At 41.3% G+C, this 13,184-nt stretch overlaps 1 protein-coding gene across 1 annotated transcript in view; it reads left to right on the top strand.

The window, feature by feature from the left end:
- cdh5 (cadherin 5) overlaps nt 1-6,787 on the top strand; it is a 31,412-nt gene extending 24,625 nt beyond the window's left edge. The window contains exons 13-15 of the mRNA XM_069712882.1: nt 42-156; nt 4,949-5,081; nt 6,240-6,787. Coding sequence (XP_069568983.1) covers nt 42-156; nt 4,949-5,081; nt 6,240-6,627 — 636 coding nt within the window. The 3' untranslated portion in view covers nt 6,628-6,787. The remainder of the gene's footprint in view (nt 1-41; nt 157-4,948; nt 5,082-6,239) is intronic.
- Nucleotides 6,788-13,184: the final 6,397 nt, after the last annotated feature.

A 13,184-nucleotide genomic window follows, 5' to 3' on the forward strand; every position in this document is an offset into this window, starting at 1 on the left:
AACTTTTCAATCGACCGTTTGCTTGTGATTGTTGTTGTTAGTCGTGCCGGTGCGACGCCCGGCGGATTCCCACGCAGTGTAAAGCCGTCGCTCGGCAGACGGGAGTCAGCGTTCACGCCCTCATCACCATCCTGCTGTGCATACTCACCATACTGGGTAAGATAAAGGTTTTTATTTGGTCTGCTATCTTTCATTCACTTTTTATTTTTTATTTTTTAGCTTTCCGTCTCCATCTTGGGTGGAAACAGCCATTACTGATTCGGTGCGAAGATCAACTTTTTTTTGTCGCGCATCTTTAAAGTGTCCAAAGAAAAATTCTTCTTCATCTCTAAGAGCTCTAACAGGTGGACTCCATCGGTTTTACACATTAAAGTCTGTTTACAGGTATTAATGCGTGTGTGAAAAAGCCTCCTGTGGCTCCGGGAGGAAGCTGCACGGAAAAATCGGATAAATTGCTTCAAGTGATGTCACAGGTTTTGAAAATGAAAAATATCCGGAGGTATAGAGTTCGACAGAAGTGCAGTGCGGCTCTTCGTCTCTGCCTGAGGCCATTAGTTGCTACAGAATCTCTGACAGAAGTGTCAGCGGTTATGCTGCATTGTGGGTAATGCAGGCGCCGGGATTTGAAACGGAATATATAAAAAAAAGATGATATTCTCGACACCGGTAATAAGATTTGGATGCTGTTAAACTGCAGCTAGAAGTATCGCCTCATGGTTGTACGTCTCCGACGATCCTTCTGACATTGACGTTGCTGCGAAAAAGAAGCTACAAATTCAGACACGCGGACGATTCACGCAAACGTCTTCAACCCGACAGCTCAGAATATCTAAACAGTCGGCGCGGCTTCAACGTAGACGAGCAAGAGTTGAAGAAGTTCTCCGAGATATCGGACAGACAACCCAGAAAAACATGCAGCCTCCGGCTGTGATTTATCGCCGGCACGGAGCCACGCAAACTTCACTGCTTATGAGTTTTAACCACAATAAGACTCTCCGTCCAGCCTCTGAATATTTGCATTCATATCGGAGGATTTTGTTTTTCTTTTTTTTTTGCAGAATACGATTTACACACATTAACATGAACAATGCCAGCGCATGTCATGGAAATAGAACACAGGGAAAAAAAGAAAAAGAAAAGGAAAGACGAGGAGGGATGAGAGAGTACAACGTGCCACCTTTGACATCAGTGATGGGTTCACATCTTCAGATAGTGATGATTTTTGTTTTTTAACACTTGACTGGAAACGTAACAACACTGCGGTTGCACCGCAGAAATACAAACATATCCTCACACGAGACATACTTTACTGAAACGGGGACGAGAAGCAGCTAAACAGACATTTATGCAACGGCGGTATTGATTTTTACTTGTTGGGTTTATCGCCTTTTAATAAACAGGCTCAAAAAGCAGCCTTAAACCCACATTGTTGTTTCTTCTCTGGGAGAAATTCATGAAGATAGCATCAATGATGGATGCAGAAAGCCGGCGCTGAGTGGGACATGTGCACAGATTCACTTGCCCTTGCTTTGCGATAAATAGGATTTGTGTTTTGCGGGGAACTTTTCCCCTCCTGGTGTTGTTGGTTTTATGAATAATGCAGTGGCAGATGTGGAAATAATGCCTGTGGTTGTGCGCTCAATATTCTCTTTGATACCTTCGCCCCCTGCTCCTTTTTCTTTTCTTTTTTTTTTTTCTTTTTTTATCTGGGGAAAAAAAAAAAAGAAGAGACACTTGTCATGTCGGATGAGAGGCGCACTGGAGATAGTTGGCCAAACAAGAGGCATCTGGGATGAGAAGTGCTGAAGAAGGAAGGGGGAAAAAAAACAAAAACAGAAGAGGAACTTAAAGATCAAGAGGGATGGAGACAGGAGTGACACACGGAGGACTGAAAAACAAACAAAAAAACCTATATCTCCACGTAGATATGGGAAGAGAGAGGGGTGAAACGGGGAGACGGAGAAACCGAGTTGGAAAGAGACCGACTTGAGTGAACGGAGAGAGAGAGAGACGGAAAGAGGTTGAAAAAAAAAAAAGAGACGGGAGACGGGCGGAGATGAGAATTGTGGGAAAAAGCAGCAGAAGAATAGGGGTGGTAATGAGGAGAGTTTATCAGCTCTTTAGGTGCCGTCTGCTTATCAAACACCACCAAACACTCAACCTATTAACTATTAATACACTCCTTCCCTATCGAGCCTTTTCCCCTTCATTTCCCCCCCCCCCTTTCCTTCATCTCTTCTCTTCCCCTTCTTCTCCCCCTCTGGGTCTCTCCGTCTCTCTTTCTGCCTCCCTTTCTATCTCTCTTTCTCTTTATCAAACACCCTCCCCCTTACCCCTCCCCCTCCCCCCACCCCCAACCGCAGTCTAAGATTAACTATTTAATGCACTTGTCATTATCTGTCAGGGCCCAAAGCAATTTAGCGCACTCCCCATTCACAGACACATTTTTCTCACATGAAGTCAGGTTTGACACACCAAAAAGAACATTTTTTTCATTTTTTTTTTCCCTCAGTCGTTCTTCTACAAAGAAAAGGGCTTCTTCTTCTTCTTCTCTCTTTTTAAAATTTTTTTTTTATTCTTTCTCCTCTCTCCTCTAAGTCTGATATCTCCAGAGCTTATTAAACTGCAGAGCATGTGTTGTAAAAGATTAATCTGTTGGTTTCCCATGCAAACTTAAATTAGTCCCGCTCGCCCTCATCTAAAAAGCATGGCTAATGCTGCCCGTCCGCCGAGAGAGAAAAAGGTTCATATCGGGACCAAAGCTCCGGGCCCTAATCTAATGTCAAATGGATCCTTCCTCTCCTCCTTCGCTCCTTGTCTGTCTTCTCTCCTGATCCCCCAACCCCCCCCCCCTAAGTCTCCCATTTCAGCCTCACCCCCCTCCACCCCCGATTCTCCGTCTGCTCGTTCGTTCCTCCTTTCCTTTTGTTTTCGTGTCTTCCTTCCTCGTCCTTCTTTGTCCTCATTCTGCATCTCGATGGCCAATGAAATGCAGCGTTCAAGAAAAACTTTACCGAGTTTCTTCTACTCCATTTTCTTAACAAGTTGGATGTTTTAAACCTGGTGTGAAGTAATCAAATAAGGTGTGGAAGTCTACATTCAGTGCTTTTTCCAGTTAAGCTTGGAACATTCAGGACAGTTTTTGGGACAATCGTAGATGTGACTTAAACTTCATGACTTATCAGACTGAGAAAGTCAGATCTGGGTTTGACCATTTCAAGCAAAAGTACTACTTGATATTCATTGGGAACTATATGAGAGAGAAAGACCAAGTCAGGCTGTAAACTCGGGCTCAACAAAAGACATCGAAACTTCAAAAACCTTCACCTCGGACAAAGCTGAGTCTTAAGTTTTAAATACATCTTTGAGAGGAGGGCCGTTGTTTTGTACCTTCTGGTGGTAGTACAATGTTACTACTAAATACTCGTGAAAACATGTCGCTACGAAAATAGTCACATCAAATATTAGATTTTTCATTATTTAATGACTATTAAAAAAATGTGAAAATCACGACGCATCCAGAGTCAGTTGTAGTGTGGGCTGGCTGGTGTCGATAGCCGGGAGGTAAAACCACAGTCTCGTGTTAGAAGGATAATTCCTGTCATTCTCACTGACAGTTTTTTTTATACATTTATAACCGGCTTATTTCAAACAACGCGAGAAAAGTCTTTGGTGTCTGATTTTCCAAACCTTTTTCTTCCTTTTCTGCGCAAATTAATAAATCAATAAGGCGAACGGTTGTCCGTTACTGTTTTGACTGCTAGCGATGCTTCTCAAATCAAAGTCTAACTATCTTTCAGTCGATTTTTTTTTCCCCCCGTTTGCCCCCATTTGTAATCGGACGCCGGAATGGTTCAGATTTATTGGAGGTTTAGGCTCCGGGCTTCATGGATAAGAATGATGTTTTAGGCTAAAAATGTAATATCTGTAGGAAGTGGGATACAAAGCACGACCTCTGTCGACCCATCCAATGACCCCCATAAAGCATTTTGTCACTTTATGGTAAACAAATGTCCTGTTTGCACATTTCTGGAATGATTTTATGTTTCACGACTTCCTATTGTTACATTTTTTTCTTTTCTCTCCTACATCCTTTCCTCGGTTTCCCGTTGCCTCTCTTCATCCTCTTTCTCAGTTGTTTATTTCTTCATCATCTGCCTGGTCCCCCTTCTCATCCTCCACCTTGTTTTTCCCGACTCATTTCCACTTCCCTCCTTGTGTTTACTGACTCTTTCTTCCTGTTCCTTGCGCTCCCTCTCATGTCTCTCTTTGTGCCGACTCGGTGTCTTCTCGTCTGTGGCTGAGTACATTCATTTTAGGTTTTCGTGCTCGGGGCGATCGTCTCAGATACCTTTAACAGTCTAACTCCTCATTTTCTCCCCTTGTCGTCGCACTGTTTTCCATCCTCAGTGCCTTGTTAGTGCTCTACTTTTTTCCTCACTTGTTTCCTGCCCCCGTTCTTATTCTGTTTTGATTTTTCTTGTCTAATTCTCTCACCGGATTTGAAATTCACTGCTGGTCCGTCTGTGTTGTTTGTTTTGGGCTTCGCAGTCCGTCTTGTGTTCTTGTTTCCACGGTTGATATCTTCAATTCTGACCAATAGCTACTTATTTCTTTATCCGATAAGACGTGCAATCCGGGGGTTTTGCACTTTACATCTTTTATATATGGCCTGAATACATAATTTATTGTCCTCATCACACTTGTTCCCCAGGTAATGACTTCCTCTGCCAGGGTGGATATTTGATTAGCTGTGCTGAATGTCTGCTGTCAATCACGGCACAGTGATACTGTCACAACATGTCATGTACAGTATTGTTAACCTCTAAATCTTCCGTATAAAATAATTCAAACATGCCAGCATTGTTTGAACTTGATAAATAGTAAACAAAAGAATGATACGTAATGATAAATAACTAAATAACGGTTCCTCCTCTGTGCTCTTCAGTCATCGTGATCCTGTTCGTGATGAGGAAGCGCTACCAGAAGGACTCTCTGGCCAGCATGAAGAACAGTGGCGAGATTCACGAGCAGCTGGTCACGTACGATGAGGAGGGAGGAGGAGAGATGGACACTAATGGGTACGTAGAGTTAAAGAAGCACCGCTGCACACTTTTAAACTGACAGCCTGAATAGAGCTTAAAACGTGATGAGGCGGCTCATCAGCAGCCTCTTTATTCCAGAGCTACGTCTCTCATCACCCGTTCGTTTTTTTTCTTCCTCACAAAATATTGAGATTTTTAACCTTTGAAACAAAATAACCAACTGCTAAACAATTTATGCGTTTTACGTCTTCCCATGAGATGAAAATTCATGCAAAATGTTTTTTAATATAAATATATAATCTATTTAAGTCCTTTCAGCGTTGCTAGAGATGTGAATGAATGCTAGTCTTGTCATGAATTTCTTATTTGTGGTTGCCGTCCATAAAAAAAAAGAAGAAAAACAGTGAATGGTTGTAATTAGAGCTGAGAGTAGCTTTCAATATTTTAAACACATGATTAAAATGAATTTTCTGTGAATTAAAAAGCCTTCTTTACCTTAAAAGTTCTGTCTATATTACATACATATTGATGTTTAAGAAATATATGTATTTCATACTTGTCTTATTACTGTTTCGTTGCAGTGCTGGTGTTTATTTAGTTTGCACTGTTGGTAGCAAATCATACACCGTCTGAACTCTCCCCATATCTGCAAAATGTATCTTCTTCTCTGTATCCTACAATTTGCTGACCCAGTTTACCCAAATAAATTGAATCTAATCTGAGTCAAATCTAAACTATACTTAATCCCATCCATATTAACTGCACCATACGGTGTGATGTTTAAAGATATGAAGGAGTGTACAAACTAAAGAAGGTCAAACAGAGTGAAGAATCCACAAGACAAGGAGAAAGTGACATTTCTGCTTTTATGCTTATTATACAATAGACAAATTGACGACTTACTGAATTAAATTAATGTTTTCAAAATCATAAAATGTTACTTTTTAAATTGTGAAATAGGATAAAGTATTATAGATTCAAATGTCTGTGTTTTTATGTCCAAGAATAGCACTGTTTCACTTTTTATTTAGTCACTTCCACATAGAAAGGAAAAGATTTCAGTCTTTTTCTGACAGAGCTGATGAGTCGCGCAGGATTGTGACCCAGGAACTGACATCAAATTTGGAAATAATATCAACCGAGCCCTCCTAGAACGACGAGTTCATCAACTCACAGCGCTGCTCTCTCTTTCAGCTACGACGTCTCCATCCTCACCTCCGCCTGCCACGACGGCTCCCTGCTGCGCCACTCGGACCGCCACCCCCACCCGTCTCTCTACGCCATGGTCCAGAAGCCCTCCCACCACCACGCTCAGCCCACCGCGTGCAAGGGCGACATGGCGGCGATGATCGATGTGAAAAAAGACGAAGCCGACCACGACCGGGACGGCTTCCCGTACGACACGCTCCACATCTACGGCTACGAGGGACCCGAGTCTTTAGCCGGGAGCTTCAGCTCTCTGCAGAGCTCCTCCACCGATTCGAACTTGGATTACGACTTCCTCAACGACTGGGGGCCGAGGTTCAGGCCCCTGGCTGAGCTGTACGGCGTGGACGGACCCGACTACTACAATCAATACTGATACACGATGCATGGTGCCAAAGTGCACGCCCGTGACGTGCATACGTAGTCGAAAAGAGCCATAAAGAAACACACTCACGCATTGAAGCATGCAGGAAATACACACACACACACACACACACACACACACACACACACACACACACACACACACACACACACACACACACACACACACACACACACACACACACACACACAGACTTCTCAGCTCCTCAAAACAGAATCAGGGAGCTCTTCGTTTCCAGTAACAACTAACTTCTGTTATCGTGTAATTCAGTGAATCCATTAGTGTGTTGTGCCTCCCATCTGTTCACCCCCCGTCAGTCAATAAGAGCTTCACCAAAATCCACCAGGCTCCATCGAGTTGAATCGAAGGATTTTTTTTTTTTTTTTTTTTTGATGATACCCTTTATTCATTTCCAGCGAGACATTGGAAAGATTTTGTTACTTTGCAGTAACACCAGGACATCACGCCATAACGAACTGCTTCACATGTCGGCAGGAGGATTGATGACGGCGGGAGAACCGCGCCGTGAGAGCTGCGACTTCTTCCGCCGCAGTGTTGCGAGTTTAACGCCATAAACCCTTTTATTACACCTGCAAATATCTGGAAGTGCACACAGGTGAGACGCCACTGCAGGCCTCAGCCAATCAGAATTTGATCCTGGATGGGTTAATCGGGTCACTGCTGGCCAGCGATGTTACTCAGTCGTCCATGTTTTTTGGAAAAAAATTTTTTAAATATTGTGGGTCAAAGTTTGTATCTTGGTCCATGTGGATCCATTTAAAATTTGTTCTATAAAGGCAAATCTTTATATACCATACCAGTATCATGGCAAAGCATGAAATAGACATTACAGCAAAAACGTGAGATGGCCACGCTTTGGGCGATCTGGGCGTGACAGTTACACGTTCTGTAAGCGTGTGACGCTACAGAGGTTTTTGAGACCAAGTAAAGGACGTTGTAGGAGTGGTGGCCTGGTGGCATTGGTCACAGTCTGCCATGTGGGACGAATAGGATTGGATCCTAGGATCCATGTTGTTTTTTTCTAACTCCAAACATTTCCCTAACCATAACCATGTTTTATGTCACAAACCCCAACCATGTGTTTCATTTTTCTGTAACTCGCATGGCTCAAAGCATGCAGTAGGTTTCATTTTCATCCACTACAGGAAAACGTGTAAATTTCACACCTAGACAGCGCAGAGCGTAGCTATCTCACGTTTTGCTCGAGTGGACGGGCGTGTATATTTCACGCTTTGCCGTGATAGCACGTTGTATATACATATACACTTACAAATTAGCTCTTCTTTCAATATGCGATTAAACCAAATTCAGACAATTAAATCCTTATATACTTTGATATTAAATGTATTCCAGACTTGATGAGCTCTTTTAAGTCCACTGACTATTACAGAAATTGTAATACTTGTGCAGTTCAGTCCTACTGGGGAGGCAAAATGCTGCATGTAAAAGGACATCATTGCTGATTTGACTTTATTTTTGTGGTCTTTTACTCTTTTTTTTCTGTCTCTTTTCTTCTGGTATTGATGGCCTGTGATCTCCTCTATCTTTGATGTGCGTTTTTTTTTATATATATATATAGATATATATATCTATATATATATATATTTGACAAAAGGGTCACAAACATGGTGAGAACAAGGTGATTTTTTTTTTTTTTTTTGATCTGGAGATGATGATTTGATTTGTAAATATAATGGCTCGAGGGGCTCGGCGCACTGAAAAAACTTTGAGCGGCTACAGGAGTTTAAGCTCAAAAGGGATTTGAGGCGTTTGATCACAGCGAGACGCCAGTTGTGGTTTCTTCAACGGAAATACTAGAAAGGACGGTCTTTAAGGAAAGTTCAACTCCGGAAAATCTACAGTGTTCCTCACAGCATGATACCCGAGCATTCTCCGAGCATATCGTTTTTAATTTACTAAGTTTGCCTTTCCTTAAACGCAAGAGCCGACGTGACATCCGGTGTTTGAATTGAAGAAAAAGATAAAGCGCATCAAAACTTCCTGATAATAAGCAGCACTGCAGTTTTAAAGGTGGATATCTTATGAAAGAAAAAAGAGCCATTCCTCTTTGTGTTTCTGAAACCAACCATCAGATATGAATGAGGCGTAATTTTCTAAGCGAGTCATTTTGTCCATTTTCCCAGTTTATCTCCTGCTCTGACGAGACGAAAGACAATAGACAGACAGACGGAAAGGAAATGACACCGCCGCTGCTCACACACAATTACAGTGTGCTCCCAGGTTTTATTTGACAGAACCCATCATCACAGTTATTGTTGAGATGAAAGCCCAATTCTCAGAGGCCTACTAGAGCAAAAGTAATTCAGACAACTCAGGAAGCGCCGAGCTGCAGAAGCAGCTAGTTGGGCTGCCGCGATGGCTCCGAGGTGGCTTCAATAGCTTTAACCTCTCATCCTTTGTGGCTACCGGCAGGTCAGAAAGTCTCTGATCAGAAATATCCCCCCCCAAAAAATGTAGACAATCTTCACGTGTTTATCTAATATGCCCATGGTATATAACGGGAGAAGGTGACTCTATTTTCCATCTTAAATTTTAGCACGTGTAGCCATGGCATAAACACAATAATCTACTTGGAACCATAGAACTAGAAATAAGGCAGCGTTTGGACCCATCGTGGCGTTTTGTCTATAAAATATTAGGAAAATATGATATATATTAATGACCAATGGCCAAAGTAGCGCCTGCATTTTAGTGTTTGAGCATCAGTCCTAAATCCAAAAGTTTTCAATTTATAATGACTTATAACATAAATCCTAAAGAAACCGAAAGCGGCAAATTATTTTGCTTCATAACTGACATGATTGTAAAAAAAAATAGTTGCATTTAACTTTTTTGTTTATTGACAAATCAATTAATCAACTTATATGGATAATTTTTGTGAAATATTTGGGTGTCCAAGATCTCTTTTGTCCGATGTCGTCTGCTGACTATTCGCTCTTTGGGTGATCAGGAACGATGGCTCCCTGTGGACGGTTTGACGCCCCGGCTGTCTGGGAGAAAGCTGCAGAGCACCTGGCCAAGAACTATTCATCAACCACGCGCTCACATTTAAAGAATAACTGCAGACCTTTAGGCTGATTGTACAAATGAACGCCCAGGGAGTAAATCACGGCTTCTGCAGCTACATAAAGGGCCAAAATGGTGAAAAGGTCACGACTTATCTGCGATGACGACTTATGAATTAAGTCTGTAAAGTTGTTCCAGTTGATGCAGAATATCCGGACGCTCCGCATCAGCCACGTGTTGTTGGGGGCGGTTCCTTTCTTCTTCTTTTAAAAAAAAAAAAAAAAGAAGTCATTTCATCACAGTTTGGAGAATTGCGTTTATTTATTCTGCTGTTTATTCTGTTTTGTTTGGACGTGAACTCTCTTCCTTAGAACTCGGGCCTACGAGGAATGCCATTCGATAAACGGTGGATACAATAGCTGGAAGCTCGCTCGATGCTTTCCTGTTGGCTTCATGTGTATACTTAGAGCAGCCGGTTCCTCCACCTCACTCTCGGTCCTGCTTCTCCTTGTTCGCCTCCCCGTTATCTCCTCCACGCCGTCTTTCTCTCCGCTCTTTAATCAGCTAAGCCAAACACAACTTCCCGTCCATCTGGCGGGTTTCCTTCCCTGTCCTGTGTTATCACTCTCGTGAGCCGGACACATTGTGTTTTCTTCCTGTTGGCGCAGCCTGGGAAACGGGCTTGGAGAGGAAAAGGGACCGAGGCAAGGAGAAACATGGGATGAGGTTGAGGTGGGGGACGGTGGGGGGGTCGACAAGAAAGAAAGACGACGAGAACAATGCGGAGCGGTGATGAGTTTTCCAGCTGAGCAGAAACACTTCGGCGTACAAGATGCATGCGATTTAAAAAGCTTCCCGTTAGCCCGGCGTCTTGATGAAGCAGCGTTGATCGGTTATCTTGAATCTTTTCATTTTTAATAGACATCTTGAAAGCGAAAGAAATCAATATTTACAAATCGAAAGTACTTTTAGCTCGAGTTTGTGCCTCTTCTTTGTTTTTAACGTGTTAAATGTTGCACTGAAACTTATATTAAAGTCACGAGTAACCCCCAAGTTTTTTTTTCTTTTTAATATAAATGTAAAAGAGAACAAACTTTGGGAAAAAAAAAAAAAAAAAAAGGTTCCTGCAAATGCAACAGCTGGAGAAATTCAAATCCAAAGTAAAGATGATTTTTAAACTAGTTTTCTAGGCTGTCTTTAGTCATCATACAAACAATGGCTGCCATTTTTGTTTGAGTCAAACAATGGAAACAAATCTTGTGGACACAGGCTCAGTTTTCCCTCACAGTGGAGGAAATGCTTTGTATTTCAAACTGTCATGGCCAAAAATACTTAAAAGTTTTTTTTTTTCTTTTTTGCGTACCATCACCATTATTCTAACTGCAGCAATTTTCTTGTGTGTACGTGGAAAAACTAAATCTCCAGACTGAAGCAGAAAGAGGTGGCGCATTATCTACTTTCCTGACAGCAATAAGTGTTGGCTGCTTTTAAGGTGAGAGAAGTAGAAACATCTTGAGAGGTAGACGGGTTTGTTTTTGTCAGCAGCAGTGTTTTCAACTCGGTTTTAACCGACAAAATACATTTCCATGACAAAAACGGCTCATTTATCAAATAAATTACTGACTAAAGTTTCAAAACATGAAGCGTGTGGTCAGAAAGGGTCTAAAGTGTCAAATTAATGTCTTATTTAGTGTGCTGCCAACATAACGGCTGCGTTCCTCACAGCCCAACATGTCAAATATGCTGATTTCAAGTTCCTATTATTTATTCCATAATATTTTATTTTCCAGTGACTCATCAGATATTTCAAAACATTAAAAATTCCTGTATTCTCAAACCCTTTGGATAAATCTCAAACATCCCCTCCGTGTAACAGCGATAGCCTAAAAAGTGCCATAATTCTGATCCGTTGGCTATCTGTGGTTGTGTGAGAGCATTTATACCCTCTGAAACCGATTCAGAGCGAATCTGGTTTAAAAAGAGACATTTAAGTGATCTAACTGTATTTTCATCTGTGTTTTATTGAGGGATTATTACTTTGAGAGAAATGTATATAGGAAAAAAAATGTGCCTAAAAGTGATTTTTCTCTGGCCTCACCTTGTTTATTTTTTTGCCTAAATTACTGTATTTAAAGGATTTTAAACTTGACAGAATCTCTTTTTATTGCTGTAAAAAAAAAAAAAAAAAAAAAAGGAAAACTAGGTTCATTATCAACAAAAAGAAAGAAAACAGTGTTTGATGCATGAATGAGGAGTATGATTCGTGTCCACTGTGTGTGTAGGTGTGCTTGTGCTTGTGCTTGTGCTTGTACCCATGTACATACACACAAATGTGTCAGACCGATAGGAAAAAAAAAAATAGCAACCATATAAATATACATTTTCTTCTTGTGTATATATAGTAGGGGTCTGCGAGGGAGCAACATGTGCCTTTATTCTTTAAAAAAAAAAAGAAAAAAAGAACTGTAATTCATTTTTTTGATGGTGAACACAATGTTTTCTATATTGTTTTTATGGTGTATAGCAACTACTTTTTATTACCTGACATTTTTGTAAGTGTAGAATAAAAATAAACACTCAGATGCGGCTTCGTTTGTCTCGTGATTGTTTTTTTTTTGTTTTTAAATATGATTGTGGGGACTTGGCAACGACAAATGCATGTTAGTTGGATACTTTTATGGATTAAAACAAGTGTAATAGTCAATAAAAAGCGCTTATTGAAGAATCTTATTTTTATTATTTAGGACCAAGAGGCGAAAACGAGCGAGGAAGCGACTTTTTTTTTTCCTATTTTATCAATAAGAAAAAGGGGAAACGATGAAGACACAACAAAGTTATGACTATAAAAGCATTTTCTGTGTTTTTAAAGACGGTTGAGAAACACTGACATCATGTCTTTTCTTGACAAAAACATCCTTTACTCCCATGAAGGTGGAATGTGCTGATGTGACCTCAACAACTGTTTTGGGTCAGGTACCTGATTTGTTGCAGATTTTCACCCCTGAAACTTGAAAGTGTTAGGGTGGACATCGATCTGAAAAACTCAAGTTGTGTATATTAACATGCAGTTTTTCATAACGTGTGAGATCAGCTCGGTTCCTTTTGTGTAAAACGATCCAATATGTCAAACGCTACACGTCGTGCGGCCGAGTTGAGGAAAGCTCTGATCTGTTTTCACTTTTAATCTGTGACATGCGATCAGATGTGAGTTTGAAGAGTTTGAAGACATCCTGTGTTGTTTTTTTTTCAAAGTGTAAATTCACCACAGGCTCATGCTATTTTATTATTCTAAAGGTGAGGAGGGGAAAGGGGGGGAGGGGGATCTTCCATATATGTGATCGTGTCCATATGAGACCGTGACCGAGTGTACGAGATCACGGGGGTGAATACAAAGGAGAGAAACACGGTCTCCTGGGACGTCTTAGGGCGCACACACACACACACACACACACACACGCACACACACACACACACACACACACACACACACACACACACAC

This window comes from Brachyistius frenatus, unplaced genomic scaffold (assembly GCF_029030835.1).
Source record: "Brachyistius frenatus isolate BFR_SWC_R1_liver_20210118 unplaced genomic scaffold, ASM2903083v1 Contig_113, whole genome shotgun sequence".
Classification (NCBI taxonomy): domain Eukaryota; kingdom Metazoa; phylum Chordata; class Actinopteri; family Embiotocidae; genus Brachyistius; species Brachyistius frenatus.